Source organism: Pseudopodoces humilis, chromosome 1 (assembly GCF_049639895.1).
Source record: "Pseudopodoces humilis isolate 2021_Gansu_Grassland_sample_001 chromosome 1, ASM4963989v1, whole genome shotgun sequence".
Lineage (NCBI taxonomy): Eukaryota > Metazoa > Chordata > Aves > Passeriformes > Paridae > Pseudopodoces > Pseudopodoces humilis.
The window spans coordinates 10991442-11015363 of record NC_142200.1 but is presented as its reverse complement, the minus strand read 5'-3'; the positions used below and the strand labels follow the sequence as shown (position 1 = coordinate 11015363).

At 43.3% G+C, this 23922-nt stretch overlaps 1 protein-coding gene across 17 annotated transcripts in view; it reads right to left on the bottom strand.

Moving 5' to 3' along the window:
* The window catches only part of MTSS1 (MTSS I-BAR domain containing 1), a 125545-nt gene extending 103420 nt beyond the window's left edge, over positions 1-22125 (bottom strand). For 4 of the 17 annotated variants that reach the window (XM_088064278.1, XM_088064219.1, XM_014255274.2 and 1 more), the window contains exons 1-4: positions 21724-22123; positions 21435-21571; positions 5329-5390; positions 2535-2608 (exon numbers count right to left, since the gene is read on the bottom strand). In XM_088064278.1, coding sequence (XP_087920404.1) covers positions 2535-2608; positions 5329-5390; positions 21435-21506 — 208 coding nt within the window. In that variant the 5' untranslated portion in view covers positions 21507-21571; positions 21724-22123. Of the gene's footprint in view, positions 1-1576; positions 1639-2534; positions 2609-5328; positions 5391-21434; positions 21572-21723 lie in introns of those variants that run through there. The other 13 variants (XM_014255265.2, XM_088064294.1, XM_014255323.2 and 10 more) reach the window with 7 other exon arrangements.
* Positions 22126-23922: the final 1797 nt, after the last annotated feature.

The window sequence follows — 23922 nt, the reverse complement described above, 5'->3', positions numbered from 1 at the left end:
AAAGGATACCAGTTGGAACACGGACTGGCAATGATGGAAGTAAGCTCTCACTCTTGAGCACCTGGAGACAGAAAGGAGACTGTCTCCCCTTGCATGTGTATGGACACATATATCCATGCAAACATTTTTTTTTTCTTTAAAAGCTAATGCTGATACAGATTAAAGAGTAGCCAGAGTTCTTCTGTTGATTGACAAAACACTTTCATCAACTAGATCAGTGAGTCTTAAAATAACAGGCCACTTTCTGTAGAACTACAAGCAATTACAAATTAAAGGCAGCACGCAGCTTCACAAGACTTCAGTCATCCTACAAGGAACTAACACTGTCCCTCCAGAGCAGGCACCTGCTTCAGCATTTTCATATACAGTTAGCTTCCAGAAGAAGCATTTGGCTCATGCAATGATAAACCAGCCTCACAATATAAAACACACCAACCTCCCTGCCTTTGTCATGGGAAGTGCTACACAAGTCTCATATATCCTCAGCAACTGAACATGAACTTTTCTGACTTTGGTTAATCTGTTAACTGTAAACTTTGGTGTATCTGTTAACCCTCTAAACAATGTGAAACACAGACAGATGTTTGATTAGACAATCAGATACATAACTTTATAAACTGGTAAGTAACAGGCAAAATTTAAGAAAGAATTTTTCACTTTAGGAAACCCCTCAAAGGGAAAACTGAGAGCCTGATAGAATTCCCACACCACAGAAGAAAAATATTGTTTGTTCTGTTTCAGTTTTGGAATAGAATTCCTTATACTAACAGCAAAATACATTTTTTATTGAACTGTGCCCTCCTAAGTCATAGGGATTTTTTCCATCACCTTCCATGGGGACAGGTGTTTATCCCTGATCACAGCAAGGTAGAATGATCTGTATTTATTAAAGGACGAAGTTGAAACCTCAGAGATAAACCTGAATGGGCACAAATGGAAGTTGGGTTGGGAGGCAGATCAGAACCACCAGCTAACTTTTTTTTGAGTTTTGATTCATTGCCCAGAACATCACTTTCCAAAAATAAAACCAAAATTCCCTTCTATCCTTTCAGTCAGGGAAGACAGAACAGAGGACCTATACAAATTTGGCATGCCTGGATTCACAGAGCTCCTTTTGTAAAGGATGTGTTTGAAGAGATAAGAGACAAGACACAACACAGCAGAAAGTGTAAAATACCCTTCAAAAACCCACACAAGCCATTTTTGTTTGAGAGTGGGAAAGTTCCAGTCATGCTGGTATCTCAATGAAAGGCCTATAAGCCTGCCAGCACAGCTAGAAGACAAGTCTGAAGGATTTTGGTAGTTTACTTTGTTTCCCCTTGGGGAAGGCAGAAGAAAGAGAAACGAACATTCTTGAATGAAGGACATGTTAGAAATCCAAGTTAAGTTCTGCCTTGGGTCTCATCCTTAGTTTATTCCACTTTCTGTCACGTTTAATATTTTGTGTGAGTAGATTACCTATAATTTACAGTAGGTATACATATAATGAGGAACCTCTTATCAGAATGTAAATATTAGCTTCAGACAGGAAAAAGATGTATTCTTCCCTCTTGTCATTCTATGACTTGGTACTCACTCCAGCAGCTCCTGGCAGCTCCTGGCAGCCACAGGTAAGGGAAGTCTGACTGAGCTTGCACTCTGCCAATGGGAACAAACACTCTTCATATCAGCAATATTATGTTCTTATTCTCCAAGTCAAATGTCAACAGCACATTAGGACTTTAAAAAATGCTACAAAACCCTTAGAGGTGACCAAGAGCTACTCCCTCAGCAGTGATTTATCCGCACTCTGGATTTACTCTTCAGCAGTTGTCCAAGGACAGTGACCATGCAGAATGCCCTACACCACTGCAGGGACATCTGCACATGATGCCTTGGTCACCAGGAATCCAGCATCAGAGAGAAGCAGCCTTTTGTCTCCTTCCAACTCAGCAGTCTGGAAAGAATGCTAGCTGCACTGTTTTGGCTCTCCAAACACACCGATAAGCTGAGACTACTACCTAGAGAAGCCCACAGCCCAGGAAAATTCAGTTTGACCAAAAACATCAGACTTAAGGGGGAGGACAAGCAAAGTCTTTGCTCAAAGATATAAGTACAAGTCCCTGTCATCATTACAGGTAGACCCCAAAGGCCATAGCATCAGCCAGTATCTGCTCTGTCTCCAGCAGCCCTACAGTTATTTATTCCAGCTGACTATCAAGCCTTTTACATTTATACAAGGTACAGAAGCGTGAGTGAATACAGATTTCTGTAAATCTTGCTTTCTAAAATATTATTCATCAATGTATAATTCAAATGGTAATTAAGAAGTGTTCACATGATTGATGACACATTTAAATTACAGGTTTCCAGCATTTTTTTTCAGTAAAGACAACTTCCTTTTTCACGTGCCACTTTTTCAAAGTGCAAGTCCATCTAACAGATGTCTCACAGATCTGCTTGTCAATGTAACAAGTTAAGACTTCTTTTTATTACGACAAATGGCATAAACCACACAGCATTCTGTTAAACTCAATATTGACACATCTGCTTACCACGTGTATTAGTAGCCATGTCAGCCACTTTCTGAAAGGCATCCAAAAAGGCAGCAGCTGCTACTACTGTAGTCCTGAAATGCATACAGATAACAAAACATTAGCAGCGTCTCATTGATGCCTATTTAATTACTGCCAAAAACATTTAGGCTTATAAAGAATAACACTGTGAACTTGCAGAGGCCACAAAAAGTATTCTCTTTTATATCTGAACTTAGCCTTTTCCCTCCTTCATTTCTTAATCCCTTCCTCGCTTTGTGTTAGCACTATGGACTTGGAGGCAGCCACACTAATTCCATGCTGAGAATTGCACAGGACAGGTGCTGTTTCAAAAGAGCACAGCCACCCTCCTTCTAGCTGATTTCCTCTGATGAAGTAATATTAAGCAGTCAAACATGAAAAACAAATCTAACACACATTATACTTCACCCATTAGTGAACAAATTACAGCCACTGCTATTTTCAGGGAACATGCGTATTTTAAGAATAAACATGCAGGAACTTTCTTTTATCTAGGATCCTGGCCAAACAATTCCCTGCATTTTTCATGTGGCGAGCAAAGCATCCCTTGAAACAGAAATTTCTAGGAAATAAGACTGGTCTGCAGTTCCTGGACAAATGGAAAAATGGGAAAAGAAGGAAAAAAACCCCTCCATTTCAAGAAAAAAACAAAACAACTCAAATCCACAAAACCCACTAATCCCCAAACCCCCAAAATAAATAAGATCCCTTTCCGATCTAGTGTTCATCCAAACAGGATCTTTCCTGAGAGGTACACCAGCAACCTCAGACTTCACAATCCAAAGTGTCAACCTCACTAGCCCATTCCCTCTCCATGTTTCGAAAGCACCCACAGACCACACATCTGTTCAAGTGGACAGCAAACGTGAGTTACAATTTTCCAGACACATTTGTTCTAGATAAGCATGCCCCAGAGCCCTCAACACCTCAGGTCAGTCCTGATTTCTGAAGGTTTATAGTCTGGTTGACCCAATTAAAGACAAAGTAGGCCAGGGCCCTACAGGTAAAACCCAATTCTGCCCTCTCCACAGTTACCTCATGGTTCTGTTTCTGCACATCTTTTCTAACAGTAACTCTGATTTTCTCTCCTGACTGCGTCAATCAGCCTTTTCAAGCAAAATCCAGAACAGGGACTATCATATTCACTTTGTTTCGTGAGCTCCTTGCTAGCCTCAAAAAACCCAGCAGACTTGCAGGGAAGCTGATCCTTAGCCAGAAAGACCACAGGACTGCTTAATTAGGTCAGATTTTATGCAAGTCTCACTCCAAATATGCTCAAGGTACAGAGCACATAACTGGCAGTGTAGTAAATGGCCTGCTGACAGCACAAAAGATTTGAACACACACAGAAAATAACACCCCAGGTGTGAAAGGAGCAAGCAAATGCAAAAGGACTCTCCACATGCCCAGGGATTAAAGGGAGGGCAAACCCCCCACCCTGACAGCTAGCTAGCAATACTGGGCTCTGGAACCAGAAAATCTTTTCTAGAATTTTCCTTAACACTATTTGTGATGTTCATCTTCCAAACTCATGGGTCACACTGTTATTCATGTACTATGCTGTTAATTATTAATTATATTGCTAATAACAAAGTTCCATTTCCCCAGTAACAAGATCCAGAAAGACCTGGCTCCAGCTCAAATGACATCTGCTGTTCTTTATCAGAGCACGCAGAAATGAAACAGCAGCAAAAGGCTCACATTTGCTAGAAACAAACAGCAAATCCTCAAACACAGGCTTTCAAGCTGCCTGCTTGCATGTTCCTGTAGCACTGCACTGATTGAATGCAGCTCCACAGGACTGGGAAATAAACAAAATTATGCCTCATGTCATCCCAGAAGGCCTGTGATTGAAGAGTACAAAAGGCTAGGAAAGTTCTCCATTTATCTTCTTTCTCTACTTCCTCTACATCTTCCATACTCACTGTGACATGATTGCTGGAAAAGGAAAAAAAAAACCACATGGAAGTGTGGCATGATAGGCATGGTGTAGCAGAACAGCATATTTCAGCTGTTTAGGGCAAATGAAGCTAACCCTGGCTTCATTGGGAATGGTTCATAATGCAACATGGAACCACAAACCAGACTGCCAATAACCTGTTACCACTACAGCTGCTGGGGAAAAATCCTGGTGCTTTATACAGCAGAGAAGAGACTGTGGTTTGGAGAGAATTGTGAGGAAATGGAGCTTGTATTAGCAGAAACAAATTTTACAAATGAACAAATTCTAGAGGTGGAATTGATCTGAGTGTGATACATCTGCCATATATTAAAACATACAGAATGCCATTTTCTAAGTATACTCCAAACCCTTAAGTTTTAATAATCACCAATCCAGCAAAGCAATTCCCTTAATTTTTAAGTCTGAAAAAAATGCTGTTAAGGCTGCCAAAGATTTTTTAATATTTTGAGCCTTCTTCCAACATAACCCCTCTGTATTCTACACTAATAAAAAGGGCAACATAGACCTAACTCCAAATGTGTGCTCACTAAACAACAATGAACTATTTTTCCAATTTTTCATCAAAATCCATGAAATTTAGCCCATTTTACATTTATTATGTATAGCTGGTGGCATATTGTGAATTTTCCTAAATACATTAAAACACCAGTAGTCGTATTTAAAAAATTACATGCAGGTGTTGACTAAGAAATATGCACAATTTTACTAGGACCTGCTTAGAAAATTACCCTTGCAAAAGCTGCATTTAATCTTACTGTTTGCACATCCAAGGAACTGTAGGGGATCTTGACTGTGTAACATAGAACTTACCGAAGCTGAGACTGCAGTTTCCCAGCTTTATTTATAAAATCTTCCCACACTGGGTAACTTCCCTGCAAGAAAAACAAAACACAACAATGAACACTTAATTTGAGAATTCTGGTTTTAATACTATAGATCAAATTAAACTACAGTAAAACAATAACTAAAACTGTACTCAATCCTAATCCACGAACTCCAAAATTGACCGCTTCAGAATCCAGATGAAACAGTAGTCCTCTGATGAGGCTTTACAGTTTTTCTGAATAGAAACACTGGGCAAGAGGGATTTCAACTGAAGTAGCAAAAAGAAATGTCTTTCTTTGGATGGACATAACAAAACCAAGCCCATTCAAAGCAGGGTACTAGTATATTGCAACAGTATGCATAGAGAAGCTCCCAAAACCAAAGGCAGCATCACAGATGTTTTTCTTTACCAACTTATCATCTGTGCTTTTTTCTGGTTCAGAGCCTGTACAATAAATGTGTGACTTGACCAAGAGACCACCTCAAGCACTGCCTCAAGATAATTTTATAACAGGACACAGAAAAGCACAGTGACAGCTTGAGACAGCAAACTTTCCTGACAGCTGCCTTGTCACTGCAAGACCTGTTTCCAAAACAGTCAAAAGCCTTGGAGATGATTTATGAATTGAAGCTGATAAAACAGTATGGCACTGAGTGTATACAAAGTGCTTAAGAAGGTTTAATTCTTCCTGACCTCAAGTTTCCTGTAGAATTTTCCCCATTTTTTAAAACTGGATTAAAAAACAAGGTTTTACTTAGAATACAGATATGAAGTATTCCTGCAAGTCCTGATCTTTATTTGCCAAAGTTAAAACAAAAAAGATTATTTCATTAGACTGAAATTGCTCTCTGCAGAGCAAGTACAAATTTTCCACTAACAGCAAAAATGTGGTAGAAGGAAACCTCAAAACTTCCCTTTGATTGGAGTCTAGAGAGTAAAATAAAATATTCCTGCTTCCTTTAATAAAGGTATAAGACTTGCTGTTACCAGAGCAACAACACAATAAAACCCAGATAAGGCAGATCCTCAAGGCTAACATTACTCCACCTCTGACTGGAAGAGGTTGCAAGCAAGTGCAGTTGCTTGTAGCAAACTCAATCCACCCTTATAAACTGGACTGCTTTCTGTAAGTAAACCAAAATCCACAGTCCACAGTGCCATGAGAGACAGTTTTCAGGGCAAAGACAGGCCCTTCGCCAAAAACTGTCAGACAAATTTCAGCTCCTCAGTACACCCTGGCAAGGCAGCTCCCAGACACCTGCTCAAAAGCCTATTGGTATTCTCCCTGTATTTTTCACCAAGGCTTGTGAGGTTTTTGCTAAAAGGAAAAAAAAAAAAAAAAAAAAGGGAAAAGACCCTGAACAATGCAAAGCAGGTGTTCATAAAACCTTGTTATACCCTACACATGACAGAGCCAGCGGTAAATACAGAAGGGGAAAGAGAGAATAGCAGTTATCTGGGTGGCAAGACCTAGAATATAAAGCACTTTGTGCTAAGCAAAAAACTGTCAGACATTTTAGAAATGAAAGAAACCAAATTATTTAAAAGAAGCAAAAAATGCTATTTCCTTAAACCTATTAGTCTTACTGCAATCCCTTCTCTGAGCCCCGTCTCTGTCACCTGCACGCCGTGCATGCATTATGCATGTGGGTGCCAGGAGCCCTGAAAGCCCTGACAATCACCAGTAGGGCCCAAGGCTTTACAGGATTCTCCAGCAAAATGCAAGCCGGCAAGCAGAGGATACCAAAGCCTGATTATGTTTCCATCTTGCTGGTGTATTATCCAGATAAACACACCTGATGGCATGCAGGAGATTGACACCAGCCCTGCATTTAGCTGCCTCTCCCAGGGAAGCTTAAGACACTCCTATCAAAATACAGCTCAGGGAGAAACACCCCCATTTTTTTTCTATTTTGTGGTCATCCTGGAAAGCAAAATTGGAAAAGTCTAACATTTCCACAAATGTTTAGTTCTTGCCTATAAAAATGCTGTTTTCCTCAAACCAGGCCTGCTCAAGTAAGCTGTAACAGCTCACGTTATTTAACAGTTTGTTTGGTTGAATCAATGCAGTTTGTTTACCTGGGCTCCCTATATAGCAGCCAAGAGAATCTGATCTCATTTCAGACAGTAGAAAAATTGAGCTTTTGGGAGTTTTTAATGTCACTGAATTAATACCTTTGCTAGTGGGTTTTGTTGGGAGTTCTTTTTTTTTTGTTGTTTTTACATTTTTAAAGAAAACCTTCCAACAGTTTTACATTAGTGATATGAAATCCTGCATTATCTGCTCAGCTTGCCATATCTTGGTCTCACTAAAACTCAGCTGAAAATAAGAGGCATGTACTTCATCTGGGTTCCAGAATAATTTGCTCTCACTTCTCCCTGCAGAAGCCACATCCACAAGCTCATCTCTCCCTCAGATCATCAAGTCACGCACTAAATTGCATCATTCAATTCAGCTTTTCCAAAGAACATTGCCACTATGCAGGAATCAAACTGGTACTGTAAATCTGCACAGCACCAGCGCCCTGGGCAGCAGCTCCTTCTCCAAGACCTCTTCCTGTGCCACCTGGAGCACGGCAGCCCCGGTGTGTCTCACCTCCACCAACTGCTCTTGCTGTTGTCAAAAGCAGCATCTAGAGAAATCCTAACAATGGTGAAAAACACATACACCCTTGATTCAACATGTATTACTTTCTCAATTTAAACACAAAGAAACAGCAGGTGGAATTCGATGTCTTTGTCCAAGACATGCTCTTGCAACATAAAGCCTCTTCTGAAGAATAATAACACAGTATTTTTTAATGCTACCTCTCCCAGAGCTTCCTCTGCTCCCCCTGCAATTTACAATTTCAGCTGTCTGATAAAGAAAATTATTTTTCCCCTTTCAAATGTCAGGGTTTCTCAGGCTTGGTGTTATCTGTGAAAGCAGAAGGCCTCCCCCTGGTCCAGCCATGCTTCAGAAAGAGCCATGGCAGGATTCTGGGTCACAAATTCCTATTTAGCTCCTCATGGTTTAAGCCAGGGATCGATTACAGTGAGAGTTTGTTTAAAAAATTTTCTTAAAAACTGTTAAAGGACTAATCCAAAGACTATTTTCCCCAAAATAACTTTGTGCCCAATTACTACTTCATCATTGAAGGAATAAATTTGACCTGTCCTCCACGGAATGGGTGTTTCCCACTACCATGACACTCCACGGCATCAGGGCCCCTGGAGCTCCTCAGCGGGGCTCAGCTGCCTGCCCAGCATGTCACAGTCAGCTGTAGCATGCCATTATCCTACCCCATTGCTTAATTAGTGGGCTTATAGGTGATTAGTCACCTGATCCCACAGCCCAGCTCCAGCCAATCTGTGCCAAACACAGGCAGGGAAAACACGGAAAACACCTTTCTGCCTCGGGGCTGAGAAACAAACCAGTGCCTCGTGCCTGTCACTCAGGTAGCCAGTGCGCAATTAGGGACATGAAACAGCTTCCCCTCAGGGACAGCGAGTGTGTCTGGAGTGCCAGACACCAACACCCAGACCTGGGCGGAGGCCTCCGAAGCCACAGCTCCTGGACTGCCCCCGGGAAAAGGGAGAACCATCATCATCCTGTGAAATCCCATCCTACACCCATGGACATGGGCAGCTGTCTTAATTTTGTATACCTTCCTTACCGTTCACATCTATTTTAATTGGCAATAAATTTCATCTTCTCCATTCAGGTCTGGTTTGCTCATGACAATAACTAGCAAGATTTCTGTGTCATTGTCTCAATCACTGAGCTTTTTCTTACTATTTTCTCCCCCATCCCATTAAGGAAGAGTAGATAAAAAAGCAGCTGGCCAAGGTCAGCCCTCCACACTAGGGAAGAGCAGGAAATTATTACCAAGATGCAGCTTTGGAATAAGAATTTAAGTCTTGTGTTGATTTTTTTTTTTTGTTGGTGAACCAGCGCAACCAACTTACATAAACACAACTCTACAGAATATTTATGGAATATTTATGAAAGACAGTTTCTCCCTTCCCTTCAGGCCAGTGATCCCGCACCAGGAGTGAGAAGAGACATGAGAAACTCAGTGACTCCTCAAAAAAGGAAGAGTAGACTTGCAGCAAAGGATCATATCTTCTGAAATTGTTATTGATGACATCTAATGGCAAGAATAGGAACCCAGATTGTTGTATCTAAGATTACAACTTGTGTATCAGCAGCCTTGACAGTTTTAAAATGTTCCGTCACTCTTTCTGCCAAGAAGTTGATTCTTCTTTTCCCATTAAGCAAAAATACACTTACTTTATTAATTTATTTCCATGAACCCCAATTCCCACAGACAAGACTCATTCCATCTTCAAAAAACCCTTGACGGTGTTGTTTTAAGGGCTCTCATTTATCAGAAAGGCTTTGCAGCCCTATTACCAGCTCTTGCTGGGACATCAAGTACAAAGGTAGCAGTAACAATCTGGAATCTTGTTCACAGCAACAACCCATCTAAACTTCTGGGGCAGGGGGAAAGAAACAGGGAGGTGGCTCTTCAGTAAAGCAAATCCAGAATCTAAATTTGGCTGCTTCAGCTAGAGGGGTAACAGAGAGAGGAACCAGGCTAGAGCTGCCCCTTGGTTTTATCTCAAGGGTTATCAAACCAAGAGCTGTATGCCTTCCAGGAAAGAACTAACAATGACTAACTGCAAGACTTCAATTAAATGGAAAAAAAAAAACAACTACACAGGCTACAGGAGTTAGAACTTCTCCACCTCAGTGCTGTTGTTCAGCTATGATAAACTAAAAATTGAGTCCCAAACACACAACAGTGTTACAGAGCTCCACGCCCGAATAACGCATCCAAATGCCATACATCTATTTTTGGAACAAAAATTGTAACTTGGCTTGTGCATGTGTCCTCCTACCACTCCAAAGTAAATTATGCTGGAAACAAAAGATTTCTTTTTCTTTTTTTACCAGATAACAGAATCACAAGGATTATTATGAATGTCTCATTTCTGTGGCATTCACTACACTACCTCCAAGTAGCAAAGAGAATTTATTGTGCTAAACACCAGACAAGGACACAGATATTACAAGAAATGGCAATTAGCAAGTATGGTTTGCACATAGAGACTACCACTTTTCCTGAGTCCTTTAACAGACAAAACCAGTAAAGAGTGGAATGGAAGAGGACAGGAAAACAGTAACAGTCTAAAAGAAAGAGAAAGGGGGCAGGGGGGAAGAAGAAAGAGAGGGCTCCAGCCATAGATGTCTCAACATATTGGAAGACACAATGGTTGATAGTCAGTTTCCCTTCTCAGGTAACATTTGGCACTGGAAGTTCTTCTTTTCTAGAAGAATCAATAGCAAACTGGGTAAAAGAGCACTTGGCCAGCTATAACTGCAAGAGTTAAAAAGTGCTACCAAACATTAATACATCCTCTGTACAATCCACTAATTTAACCAAGTCCATGATTCATGGATAGGACTGCCTAGACCCTTAACAAGTCACAAAACGTCTTCTTGCAAAGAATCAGCATCATCTTCCCTTGGAGTTCACAATTGATCTTCTTCATCTAAAAAACTCTGCTTGTTGGCTTTGTCTCTTTCTACTCTGAAAAGCATCAAGAGCCTGTCTCATGAATGTTTCCAAGCTGCATCTAAAGTCTCAAATCCTTCTACACTACTGAAATAGGAATTTTACTGCCAAGAGAGACTTCAGTCTTTATAATGACAGCTGTACACAAAACATATTCCATTACTCCTTTGGTTTTACCCACCTCACTTCAAATGCATAGAATCACAGAACAGCTTAATTTAGAAGGGACATTTAACAACCATCTAGTCCAAGCCCCCTGTCATGAGCAGGAATATCTTTTCTAAATCAGGCTGTTCTCAAACCCATCAAAACTGAATATGAACACTTCCAATGACGGAGAATCCACAACTTTTCTGGGTGACCTTTTTCACTGTCTCACCAGTGTGACTCAATTTGTGTCCAATGTAAATCTACCCTATCTACTATTTCTTGTACTCAGAATGAGAACTCAGCCAGGTCACAATACTGATTTCAAGAGCATCCTATAGCCTGATGCTGCCCATCATCTATTTTCCAGTGGTACAGGACAAGAAACAATCAGTCTGGCTTCAGCAGGGAAGTTTCAGATTGCACAACCCATTCAATTCTGAGACCAGGTAACAGGCAACTCTGAAAGGTCAGGCAGCTTCCTTTCACTAGAACTCTTTCAGGAAGAGAAATACATTCATATAGAGGTCCTGCAGAAATATTCCCACAAGAAAAGGAAAGGGACCACCTGGCTTTGAAGTCCCATCTGTCTTTCTAACCTAAAGGAATGGTCAAGCGTAGGGGAAGTTTGAGCTTAGCTCCATCAGCAAAAGGGATTCTCAATTTGTGCTGGGCCAGGAGTGAAAAGGCATCAACAGCAAATAACATGAACTTCAGGGGATTTCACAACAAGAGCTGAACACACACATTACTGAACAGAGGAGCAGACAGGTACAGACTCAGGGTCTGAGAAATTGTAGTGCATGCAGGTGAAAGTAAAAGCACATCCAAGATCAGCATAAGATGTCATTTAACCAGTAACTACCCTTCAGGAAATAAAGCAGGGGTAATTAAAACCACAGTCTTGTATCCAGATATTTACTTCCATTATTTCTGCCTCTTGTTTAGGGAATGGCAGGATTAAAAACCAGTTTCCCTCAGCACGCATAGTATAAACAGGCATGCCGAGCTTTGCTTTTCAAGGTGATACATTATCACAACATTGAAAATTACTCAACAAAACACAACTGAAGACATCTCATACACTATTAAAAAAACTATTAACCGAGTATTTCTTCTGTTTATCACAGAACCAGGTGTTTAATATTTTCAAAACTGTTTAGTTTTTAGTTTCAATAGTGCATTAGAATGATAAACAGATAATGACATGGAAGAAATCAAGAATAAAATCCAGTCAAGAAAGTCCAGAAAAGGATATTCACACCATTGGGGTAAAAAACCCAAAGAACAACCACACAGATAGATATTTTTTTTACATTCTTAAACCACCTGAAGAACTCTAAAGAATGCCCAGTTCCCTTAGCAGCAGTACTGAAATGCAGCGCTACTTTGCAAGAACACACATATTTATTAGATCTCAATAACCATTTAAAGGAGGAGGGAAGCCAAGCCTGGTACCATTCCGTTGTCAGAGCTCTGGAGTCTTAAATTTGTATTGTAATAATACCTGCACTGCTTTAGCCCATGCTTAAACATCCCCAGTGGAGGATACCAGTTGCTCTATGGTTTTGACTACAATTTGTAGCACAGCAAGGACCCATGAAAACTCATCCTAGTTTACAAATCTAACTCATGAGCCTCCTTCTATGTCAACAGGGACCATGTCAAATCTGTCCCATCCACAGCTCAGTTTCATGGTTTCTAAGATGAAGAAACTAAGTTCCAAAGCAGCCACTTCATGGTGTAAATCCAAGATTGAGTAATTAGCAAACAAAAGTTAGACTCATACTGTGAGAAAATACATCATGCATAAACATAGTCTCTCCTTCTCTAAACATAGGAAGCTATTCACAAGACATGGAGGGTGGTGGGAAACAACTAGCCACAGCTTCTAGAGACCTTTTATCCCATGCCACATGAAAAGCTGGACATTAAGTAGTCTTCCAGAGGAAGCATTTAGTTCCACATTCTTCACTGCAGGTCTGAACAAGTTTGCCAGCCCGAATAGCAGATTTCTCCTCAGAGACTCATCAATACCACCTTTCATCCACTCAGTCATTAAGTGGCCACTGCACATAGTCAGCAGCTATTTTCTAAACCCACAATATTTTAGCTGGATCAAAAAGAAGATAATTAAAATATCAGGAAGCAGTCAGTCAAGTTAATACCTACACAGAACAGCCTCAAGCCAACAGCCCTGTGCTGGTAATGTCACCAACATGACTGGGGTCTCCTCACTTCTTTCCAAGCAAGCAGAAACCCTAATTTTTGACCATCCACTCAACAATCTCCATCCCATGAGCAGTCATCTCCAGGACCCAAACTACTAACAAGCACTTAAGTTAATCAGAAAAGTATCTACTGGGGAAAGACAGCAGCCAGGTACCCAAGTTTTTAACACTTATCGAACTTTGCCTCACAGACAGTGAAGTACAAGAATGCTTATCACAGGCTAATTTCTTTCCATTTTACTTATGAGATGATAAATAATCCCTTTCAAGCTCCAAAGTAGACCCTTGGTTTGCTTATGGGCAATTAGCATCCATGTAGTTTGCTCATGAATGGTATTGTTAGGAGACATCACAAATACAGCTTGATGAACAAAAAAATCCATATTATGACTCTACACAGAGGGCTTTGGAAACATGAAAAAGCACAAATGTGACTTTCGTGGCAAAAAAACCCCAAACATCTCATGCTCAGGTGAGAAGCATGGTGGGAGTTTATGTGGAAGACAAAATGAGAACCTTTCTGTACCATGAACCAAATGTCTCTAGTTACACACTCATCAGTAGCATTGCACACACCAACACAAGCTCATTCCTCCAAGAATGTTTTGTTAAAGAATGACTGTACTCCAGCTAACATCCTAAAATTCAAATCAACTACATATCACTTATGATTGTTGACCAGAAGAGTGAAAAGTACAGAGCTCACACAAAACCCCATAAATTCCTCATGATAAACCAGCTGACGGTTAAGATGTTCCAGTCAGGCTTCTCTGCTAAAAACTAAGAGAGGTCCTACACTTTCAGTTACAGGAGAGGAGTTCAGGACACTTCTGTTGAGAATTTATCAATCATTTTTAGATGTCATCTCTTCTGCCTGCAAACACTGGGTTATCGCAGGGGTGAACAGCACCACATCTTAATCAGTAAAAACAAAGTAGTGCGCATGTGAAGATAGAAACCTATTATACTGGGAGGGTAAACAGCCTCCCCTCATTAACTCCATGTTGTAGATACACCCAATTTCTTCTTGTCCTAGGGGGAGGGAGCAGAACTCACTAAACCTGCAGCCATAGCTTGCCTTTCTCTGAAATGGGAGCCATTCCTTGGAGCCAAGTCACACAGAGAGCACTTTGAAGATGAAAGCTGCTATGGTCTTAGCCACAAAGCTACAAGACATTTTGTCTCCAATTCTTCCAAACATCTTGGCATTCAAACAATCTCAGCCCAGCAGGAAAAAGTCAATCAATGTTCTTAAAGGTCAGCATAGATCCCAGCAAACAAAGCACTGCTTGGCACCTTAAAGTATCAAGGTAGACATAATCTTCAAATTGAAAATGTACCCTTGAAGAGGAAAATGCATTTCTATATATGTAGCCTAGAGACTACTTTATTCTGAAGAGTAGTCTTTTTTATGATACTAACTCAAACTTCTCTATTCTCATCTTTGCATGCTTTGAAGTAGACCAAAAAGCCTTTTTAGATATAGTTCCTACTTTACTCTCTGCTTATCTTCAGGACCACACTGTCTTTGGGTAGACCATGAACCTTAAAAATGTTCTTCAAAAGTTGAAAACGTATAGACTGCAATGCAGAAGATGCTGTTCACAGATTCACAAGAATACTCTGCCAACTCTTGCAACTTCTGTGCTTCAAAAAACAAAATGAGAAAAAAAAAACTTTTTTGGAGCTTTTCAGGTATTTTCTAACAAATATTTGAGTTCAGTTCACTCAGAACTCAGGAAGGAAGCAGCAAACTCCACTGAATATCACCTCCTGTTAGGTATTAACCAGCACTAAGCCCGTAATTACACAGACTTCTTGTTCTCCAACATTTGTTCAGTCAATTGTGTTTCATGCAGCACTGCACAACTCCTTCCACACTTAGAACCTCACAAACCTTATTGTGCAGTTCTTGGCATCCTGCCAGGTCCAAAAGGAGTACTCTTAAGGGATATTAAAAATCCTTGCTCTGGGTATGTCATAGGATAAGCCACCCCCCTACACACTTACATAGCAAATGTTCAGCAGTTATAAATTGTTCACGCTCAGACAAAAGTATTTGGATCAAGAAAGCATGTGTCCCTAAAAAATAAACTACTTGACTAAGTATGTTCCCAGCTATGCCCTGGTGCTTGAACCCCAGTGTCTAGGCAGGCATGCAGTGGCTCTCTTCCTGCACCATCGTTCAGCCTTTGCTACATGTCAATCCCTCCCCCTCAAAGATGTTTACAGGAAGATACTGCAGCTGCTTGGAAAAGGCAAGAATTTCAGTGTACACAAAGCAACTGCCTAAGCAAGCAGGTGGTTGGGAAGTAGAGGGGTAAGAAATCAGAGCAGCCAGCTAAGCTCCAAATGCCTTGGTGGTAAAACCTTTGAGGAACAAAGTAAGTGGGAAGAAAAGCTCCAAATTAACTCATTTCAGACTTTTTGTGAAGGGGAAGAAATACCAGTTTGCTAGGTTTGAAATAGATAGTTGTCCTAAAGACTGTTGTGTAAGGGACATGCCAGTGCAACACGGCAGGTGTACTTCCTCTCCAAGCCTGTACCTACCTGCCTGCTGCACAGAAAATCACAGAATGCTTTGGGTTGGAAGGGACCTTATAGATCATCTGTTCCAACCCCCCCTGCCATGGGCAGGGACACCTTCCACTAGAACAGGTTGCTCAGGGCTCCATCTAACCTGCCCTTGAACTCTTCCAGGGAGGGGCATCCACAACTTCTCTGGAAAATATGTTCTGAACATCCATTAAAAAAAAAATCCTTACTTGTATCTAATCTAACCCTGCCTTCTTTATTGAAGCCATTCTCCCTCGTCCTGTCACTACATGCCGTTGTCTAAAGTCCTTCTCCAATTCTCTTGCAGACCCCTTTAGGTACTCAAGGTGCAGTAAGGTTCACACAGTCCCACATCTCAAATCTGTCCAAGTCCCTCTGGATGGTATTGCTCCCCTTCAGCATGATGACTGCACCACCCAGCTGGGTGGCATCACCAAACCCACGGAGGGAACACTCAATCCCACTGTCAATGTCACCAACAAAGGTGTTAAACTGTGCCAGTCCCAATACATGACACATTTGCTTTTCCTTGCAGTAGTTATCATCCTTAACAATTGGATTGAAACTAGCCCTTAAAATCATCCAGCTGAACATTCCTAATCTCCACAGAGATCTCGAGCTTCAAATAAAGCACAGCTGGGGAAGAGCTGTTGCACTACATGTCACGGTAAAATAAATTTACCCAGGTTTTCTGGTACGTGTGCCATTCCTTGGATTAACCTAAACACCGAGGACTTGCAGCTGTACTTGCTGTAGTAACTATCTCAGCAGTTCTATTTGTTCCACAAAATATTTTTTCCTCAGTTTATATTATTTGTGCAAATATCATGAGGACATCCCTTGTGAGCAAACAGGGCTACCTAACAAAAAACTCTCAACCCTTGATGTGGCCACCCCTGGTTCCAACTTCTACAAAAGCAAGATTAAAATGCTGCCTCTCAAGGATCACCTTCTAAAAGCAGATAAAAGGCTGCAAAAACATAAATGTTTCTCATGCCCTATGTTCACATCTCTCTCTTCTGCTTCAACCAAGAGCTTTGCATGGCTGAAAGAAAAGGTGCACCACTGCCTAGTCCAGGAGTCCCAGCATTTCCTCTAGAATATTAAAGTAGAGGTTACTGCCAGAAGCAAAAAAGTTGATTTTATTGAGCTTTCAGCTAAACAAATATAAATTAGGCACATACACATATAATAAAAGAGTTTCTAAATTTTTCCAAAAACTCACATGTCCATTGGGAACCTTGTTTCAGGACAATACCTGCTCATCCCTCATAGGCAGGGAGATGAATGAGACTAACTGGTAATACACACCTGACCCATAAAAATTTAGTAAATCCTCTGACTTGGTATAAATTAAGCCACAGACAACCTGTGCTCATCCAACTGCTCATTACTCGTCTTCCTCCCATGCCCACCCCACAGGTGTCAGGTGCTGTACATACATACACAGCAAGCCCCTGCTCTGTCAAAACACATGCTGGCAGAAGAGGCAAGACAAATAAAGAGAATTCTAAAAGCCGAAGACACGCCATCATACAAGTGGTGAACTACAAACACAGCCAATTTCAATGTTTTCAGAGTTGTTTTTTTTTTCCTTCAGGACAGCGGAGAACAATGTGATTAAAAGGAATGTAAAATCAACTCAAAATGAAAAGAAGCATTAAAGAAAATCTGCTCTGCATGAGAAGACAAGTTCTTTTGAAACCCATCTGCCACAAGCCCTCCCAAAAATTAACTGCAATGATTCGCTTTGCACTAAAAGAGATATTGAAATTAACAGCACACTACAGTACCTCATTTTTCAGTTGCAAGAAATGAGTTACAAACCATTCAGATCAAATACTCCCTTCCCACAGGAGCTACGGAAAATTCACCGCATTCAAAAACAAGTTGCACAGTGTCTGCACGTAGCACACAGGACTACTCCTCTGAGGGGACATGCATATTTTATTTTTGTTTTTATAAACTTTGATTGCTTTGAAAAAGATTTTGCATAAAGGCGTAACAAATCATAAGTGCCACATGCTCAGTGATGTATTGTAGGAAACATCAGGGCTGTGACAGTGGATCAAAATAAAGATGGGATGGGCACACATGCTCCCACCTTTATGATTCTTTAATCAGATCCTGTAATCTCAAAGCATAGAAATCAAATTCTAGAGCACAACGGCCAAGTACAGTTCCCATTGTGGACTTTACACAAACAACCCTGTCATCATGTACACCACCATATTACTCAACAAATCTGACCCTTGTTTGGAATGGAAAAAATGGACTTCCCTTGTTAGGGGGTTGAAGTTCCAGATGTTCTGTTCAGCCTGGAGGAGACTGAGTGGCGACCTAATTGCAATCTACAGCTTCCTCACGGGGGGAAGTGGAGAGGCAGGCACTGATCTCTCTGGTGACCAGTGACAGGACCCGAAGGAACAGCATGAAGCTGTGTCAGGGGAGGTTTAGGCTGGCTATGATGAAAAGTTTCTTCACCCAGAGGGTGTTTGGGTACTAGAACAGGTTCCCCAGGGAAGTGGTCACAACACCAAACCTGACAGATTTTAAGAACTGTTTGGACAAAGCACTCAGACACATGGTGGGATTGTTGGGGTGTCCTGTGCAGCGCTAAGAGCTGGATTCAATGATCCTTGCGAGTTCCTTCCAACTCAGAATATTCTGTGACTCTGCAATGCACACGTGCAGTACAAATGGGATGTTTATTAACTGTTCTTATATTTACTCATTACATCATTTCTCCAAATCACTTAGTTTTATGCTGAGTTGCTTTGGAGCAGGTTTTGTTAGCCACAAAAATATTTTTGGTAGAGGGTAGAGAAAAATTTGGGGTATACAGAGAAAACATTAAATGCCATTCAGGAGACCTCAGCCAGCAAGACACAATCTTGCTGTCAAAAAATGTGATGTCAGTCACACTGGACATATATTGCCCATATGAAGTTTCAAACCTAACACAGTATACAGAGACAAATGGAAACAATCACATTGCTCAGAATTGTAATTCCAGTTTCTGTAACCTTGTCAAGATCAGGCAGAGATCAAAATTAACAACAGGTATACCTGAGCCAGTTCTGTGTTACTGTGAACAAAGAGAAAAATCAGTCCACATGTACTATATCTTCATCACCTCAGCTGCAGCACCCATCTGCATCCACTGGCAAGACTTCAGAGTAATTTAAGCTGTTGATTAACCCTACCATCTTTATAACAAAGTTTAAGGTAGAGCAATACATATGATAAAAGAACCTGTGAGCCATTTAGTTAAAAAAAAGGTGCATGCTGCATCAAATCTCTCAACACTGCAGGGCATGTGGGGCCTTGATCACAGCCTGCAATGAGAAATAGGCACGGATAGTGCACTTGGGTATGCGTGGGCAGACCCCTACGCAACATCTCCACGATCCTGCCAGAAGCCTGCCCACACAGATCTGACTACGTGAAAGAGCACTTAAAATGGTAATTTTCACTATACTACTAAAGGTATGACTAGTTGAGAGGTTCTGGTTAACTATCAGAAAAATAGCTACTTTTCCTTAAAAATCATTGTGCTCCTTTGTGCACAATTCACAAAGAATCCTAGTGCATCTCATCAGTAGTACAGCATCAGCTGCATCAAATTGATCTACAGGTAAAAATTCTTTGTTCTACTCATGCTAAATAATGAGCAAATTTTTTAACCATAACAACTACCATGCTGCTAAAGATCTTCAACAATTCCTTTCAAACCTCCCCCTTCAGTAACTGCCAGTTCACAAAACAGGTTCCACTACTATGGAGCATTAAGAAAAAAATATTCACACCTGTGCCCATCTCCATATGCTCATGTCAACATGTTTTTTGATGAGCAGCATTCCCATGCAAGTAGCAATGTGTAGAAGAAAAAAAAAATGAATCCACACAGAGGGCCACTGGCTTAAGAGCAAGAAAAACCAAATGCATCACTTATGAAAAGGAAAGAATAAACATCCTCAGTGTCCCTCTGTGATGAAACCCAAAACCACACTTCATGTGGAACAGAACATCTCCTGTCTGTTCCCTTTACTGGCCACTAAAATGATTCCAGAATTTGTGATTGTATCCTGTTTTGGGAGGGTTTATTTTGAAGTGCAGTCATTATTAAAAATCTGAGGGGGTTGAGAGCTTGAGGACCAGCACTGCCAGGTCTGCAGCATTGTCTTGACAGATAGACACAGACTCCCCCCCCTCCTCTCTGCAATCTGCCTGCTCTTGACAAACCACGCTTTTAATTAAATGTCTCCCAAGATCTGTTGAGAGGAAGGTGCGTAGGAATACTTGCCAAAAAATAACTTCCAGTGCAAACAGCTTCTCCACCCTCCCAAAAAAATACACTAGAAGCCATTCACCTCTGCCAGGCTCCCTCTCAGAGCAGACCCTGTCCTCCAATACTACCTGGCAGCTCTTTCTCCCGCAGCCCTCGCTGCTCACCAGCCCTGCACGGATTAAAACACCCAGAGAAATCCCGTGCCCTGGCTGGGAAAAGCATAGCATGCACGGTTACCGCCTTTAAATTACGGCAGTCCCCCATTATCTGACACGTCCCTCAACATCTCCCGACAACTGCATCCTTCCCAGTCGGCCCTGGCAGGAAGACAAGCTGCCCTTGTCCAGGGGAACACTGCAGTATTCTGCAGTACGGCCGTGTGCCGGGGGCTGGGCGCCTCGAGCCCTGGGGTTTGGGGGAGACATGACGGGCAGAACACAGCAACGCTTTTACGCTATTTATCTCCACGAGAGAAGGGTGGGAGGCACCCGCTCATCCAAAGAAAACCCTGCAGAAGTGCCCTTGGGTGCCAAGGATACAGTGGGAGCGCCTCTCTCAAAGGGACCCTTTGGCAGAGACGGGATCAGCACAGTCAGGTTTTTGGTGGCTGGTGGACCCCGGGACTCGAAACCTTTGCGTCCATTCACAGAAAGAAGGAAATGCCACCTCCACGAGCATACACAGCGTGAAAATAATACCACATAACCGACTGAGCCGCAATTTTAATTCAGGAACACATCAACTTTTGAGCATCTCCAGGCAGAGATTTTTTTTCCATCGCGCCCATCAGCTTGGCACCGAAACGCTCACACTGCCCTTCCCAGCCCCACCCCACGGCTGACATGCTCCGTGCCCGGCTCTCCGCACCACGCTCCCGCCCCGCTGCATTCATTCTGCTACCGATCTGACAGCCCACACCAGGGGAGAAAAAGGAGGATAAAAATATTTGCAAAATAAAGAGGCAGGCTTGGAAATCGCTGACCCTGGTGCAAGGTAACAGCCTGCGTGTTTGAGCAGGACAAACAGAGAAAAGAGGGAAGGTGGAAGGAGAGAGAGGTGGTGTCCTGCAACCAACTCGCAAGCCCCAAATCCTGGGTGTGAAGCCAGGGAGCTCCTCTGCCAGGCTGGTCCCGCCGGCGGGGACGCGGACCCAGCCACGGGGCAGCGTCCCCCCAGCGCCGCGGGGAGGTCGCGCTACCCCCAGCCCCCGCTGCGGCTGCACCGCCCGGGGCAAAGTTTCGCCGGGCCAAGAGGGAAGACGCTGGCCCTCCCCTGTGCTCCCCCCACACTCCTGAGCCTCTTACCTTCATGTCGCTTATGATGGTCTGGAAGAGCCCTCCGAGCGCACTACATTCCTTCTCTATCACAGCCTCCATTTTCCTGGCTCGAGCTCACAGGAGGAGCAGGATTTCACCGCTACCGCTGCAACTGCACTGCTCAGCTGGAGAAAATCAGACACCCCGGGCTCCCACCTCACCCAAAAAAAAAAAAGGGGGGGGGGGGGGGGAAGGGGCAAACAAACTGATACAGGCAATGAGAGGGGAAAAAAAATAAAAATACCCTAACAAAAAGGAAAACCACACCCCAACACACCTGAATCCCTGTCTGCCTGCACCTCTAGAGCGGGATGAAATCCAGCGCTACTGGCACTTCTCTCCTACACGCACCTCCCCGGCACCCGGGCACTCAGCGCCGAGCGGGCACTACGAGCCCATGCGGGAGCAGCCACAGGCCCCATCTCTGCGCATCGCAGCCCCGGCCCCCCGCGCCTCCCGGCACGGCAGCGCTCAGGGCAGCGGGCGCCCGCGGCGCTGGGCGAAGCGCACCCCGAAAAAACAAGGGGGAAAAGATCGGTCTCTATAAAAAGGGATCGAGCGTCAAGCCGGTCCTCGCGGAGCAGCCTGGAAGGGACTCCAGCAACCCCAGCGGAGCAGACTACAGCCAAAGCTGCCGAGCCGCTGCCTGCCCTCTCCGGGAACAGCCCGCTCCACCCGCCCGTGCTGCTCCCGCGGCGGCAGCGCCCGCCCCGGCCCGGCCCCGCGCAGAGCGCCCCGCCCGCCCCTCCGCGTCACCGGCGCGGCCGCCCATTGGCCCCGCGCGGCCGGCGGACCGGGGATCGCGGGTTCGCGCCCCGCTGCCGAAGGGGTCGCCTCGAGGACCCCGCTGGTCCCGGTCCCGTTCTTCTGGGCAGTAGCTGACTGCATGTTTAGCATTGGGCGAAGAAACTGTTTTATTCTGGTGACATTGGCCGAAATGGCCGAAGTTCGGCTGTTTCTGGTGACAAGCGTCTGCCTGAGGCTCCCGATACCGAGCTGAGAGCTCTCAGCAAAGCTGCAGCCTGGGGAGTGCAGCCGGCAGCAGCTGTGAGGCTGCTCATTCATCCTCTCCCACAAATGCCAGACGATAGGCAAGACTGTGAGAGTGGGTTGTATGAAACGTGGGGGTTTAAAGTAATTCAGTTTGCACATTAACTCTGCCAAATTTTACGAAACATCGTGGTCAAAACCCTCTGTTTCCTCTCGCAGAGCGGCCGTGGCTCAGTGCCTGCTCGCGTGTGACGCCGGCACACGGCAGCGCAGGCCAAACACACCGGGGGCCCGGGAGCCTCCGTTGGGGGCGATGGAGCCCGGCCCGGATGGCTCGGCGTGCAGAGCTCCAAAGGGACAGCTGCTGCTCCTCGAGGGACACGGGCTGTGCTGCTACGTGTTTTAGTAAGAAACTACTGTAGAAGCAGGAACGTGGATGTACGGAAGAATAAGCCTTAGACTTGGAAAGAGGTGCAAGGGGTCTGTATTTCCGTTCACACACACAGTGGTGCATGAATAACCATGGCTGAGACGGAAATAAAGGAATTCGAGTAATTAAAATTTATCCTACAAACTCTGTCCGAGAAGAGCCAGTGTCCGTGCCAGTGTGTTTTGCTTCATTTCAGCTAGCACCTAGACAGGTGCACATGAGGGATTGCATCCTCTGTGTTGATTTATCTGAGGGAAAAGGCTGGACAGGTGCCCTGTCTCCAGCAGGGCCATGGCAGCACAAGCTGTGGCAGCAATTTCCCTCTGCTTTGAGCCGCATGGGTCTGAGCAGGCGATTCATTTGGAGCTCTGCATGCCCCTCACTCCCAAAGACGAGCCCAGCAAATGTCCCCAGTGTCTTGTGATAATGACACCTGCTCATCGCATGCCGAGCTCCGGGTGCCGTCGCATAACCAGCATGACAGCGTTCCTGTGGGACAGAGCCACAGCCAGCAATCCGGCAGGGAAAGCTGTGGCCTACTTTGCTTTCTTCAGCCACCCCATTTCTGGGATAATTCTTGTTTTAGTGCAAATAGTGGCTTGCCTAATCTCGGTTCTGGAAAGGTTTCAGAGTGCAGTGATGCACATGCGAGAGGAGGGGGAAACATCTCCTTCTGAAAGTAAAGCAGTTGTTTAAGGAACGCATTGATCCTTCAGTAAATAAATCAGGGGTGCCAGCTCTGTGACATGCAACAAGTCTTCATACAGTGATGAAAGAATATGCAGGTAAAGAGAAAAAAATAATTAATAATTTTCAATCTCAACCAGTTGTTACATGTAAGTTAGGTGTACAATGTAGGGCAATGGGTTTTACCTTGCAAATGAGAAAGTGCATCTCACTGGTTAAGATGATTAACTTTTTAAACCACTGTAACTCAAGTGTATCTGGTCACAACCTAGAGAGACCTAATCAAAACTGTTCAGGTGGAATATATTTTCTGTCAGAAGGTGCTAGGGCGTAAAAAATGGAGACAATGATTTCAACAAACTTTAATAT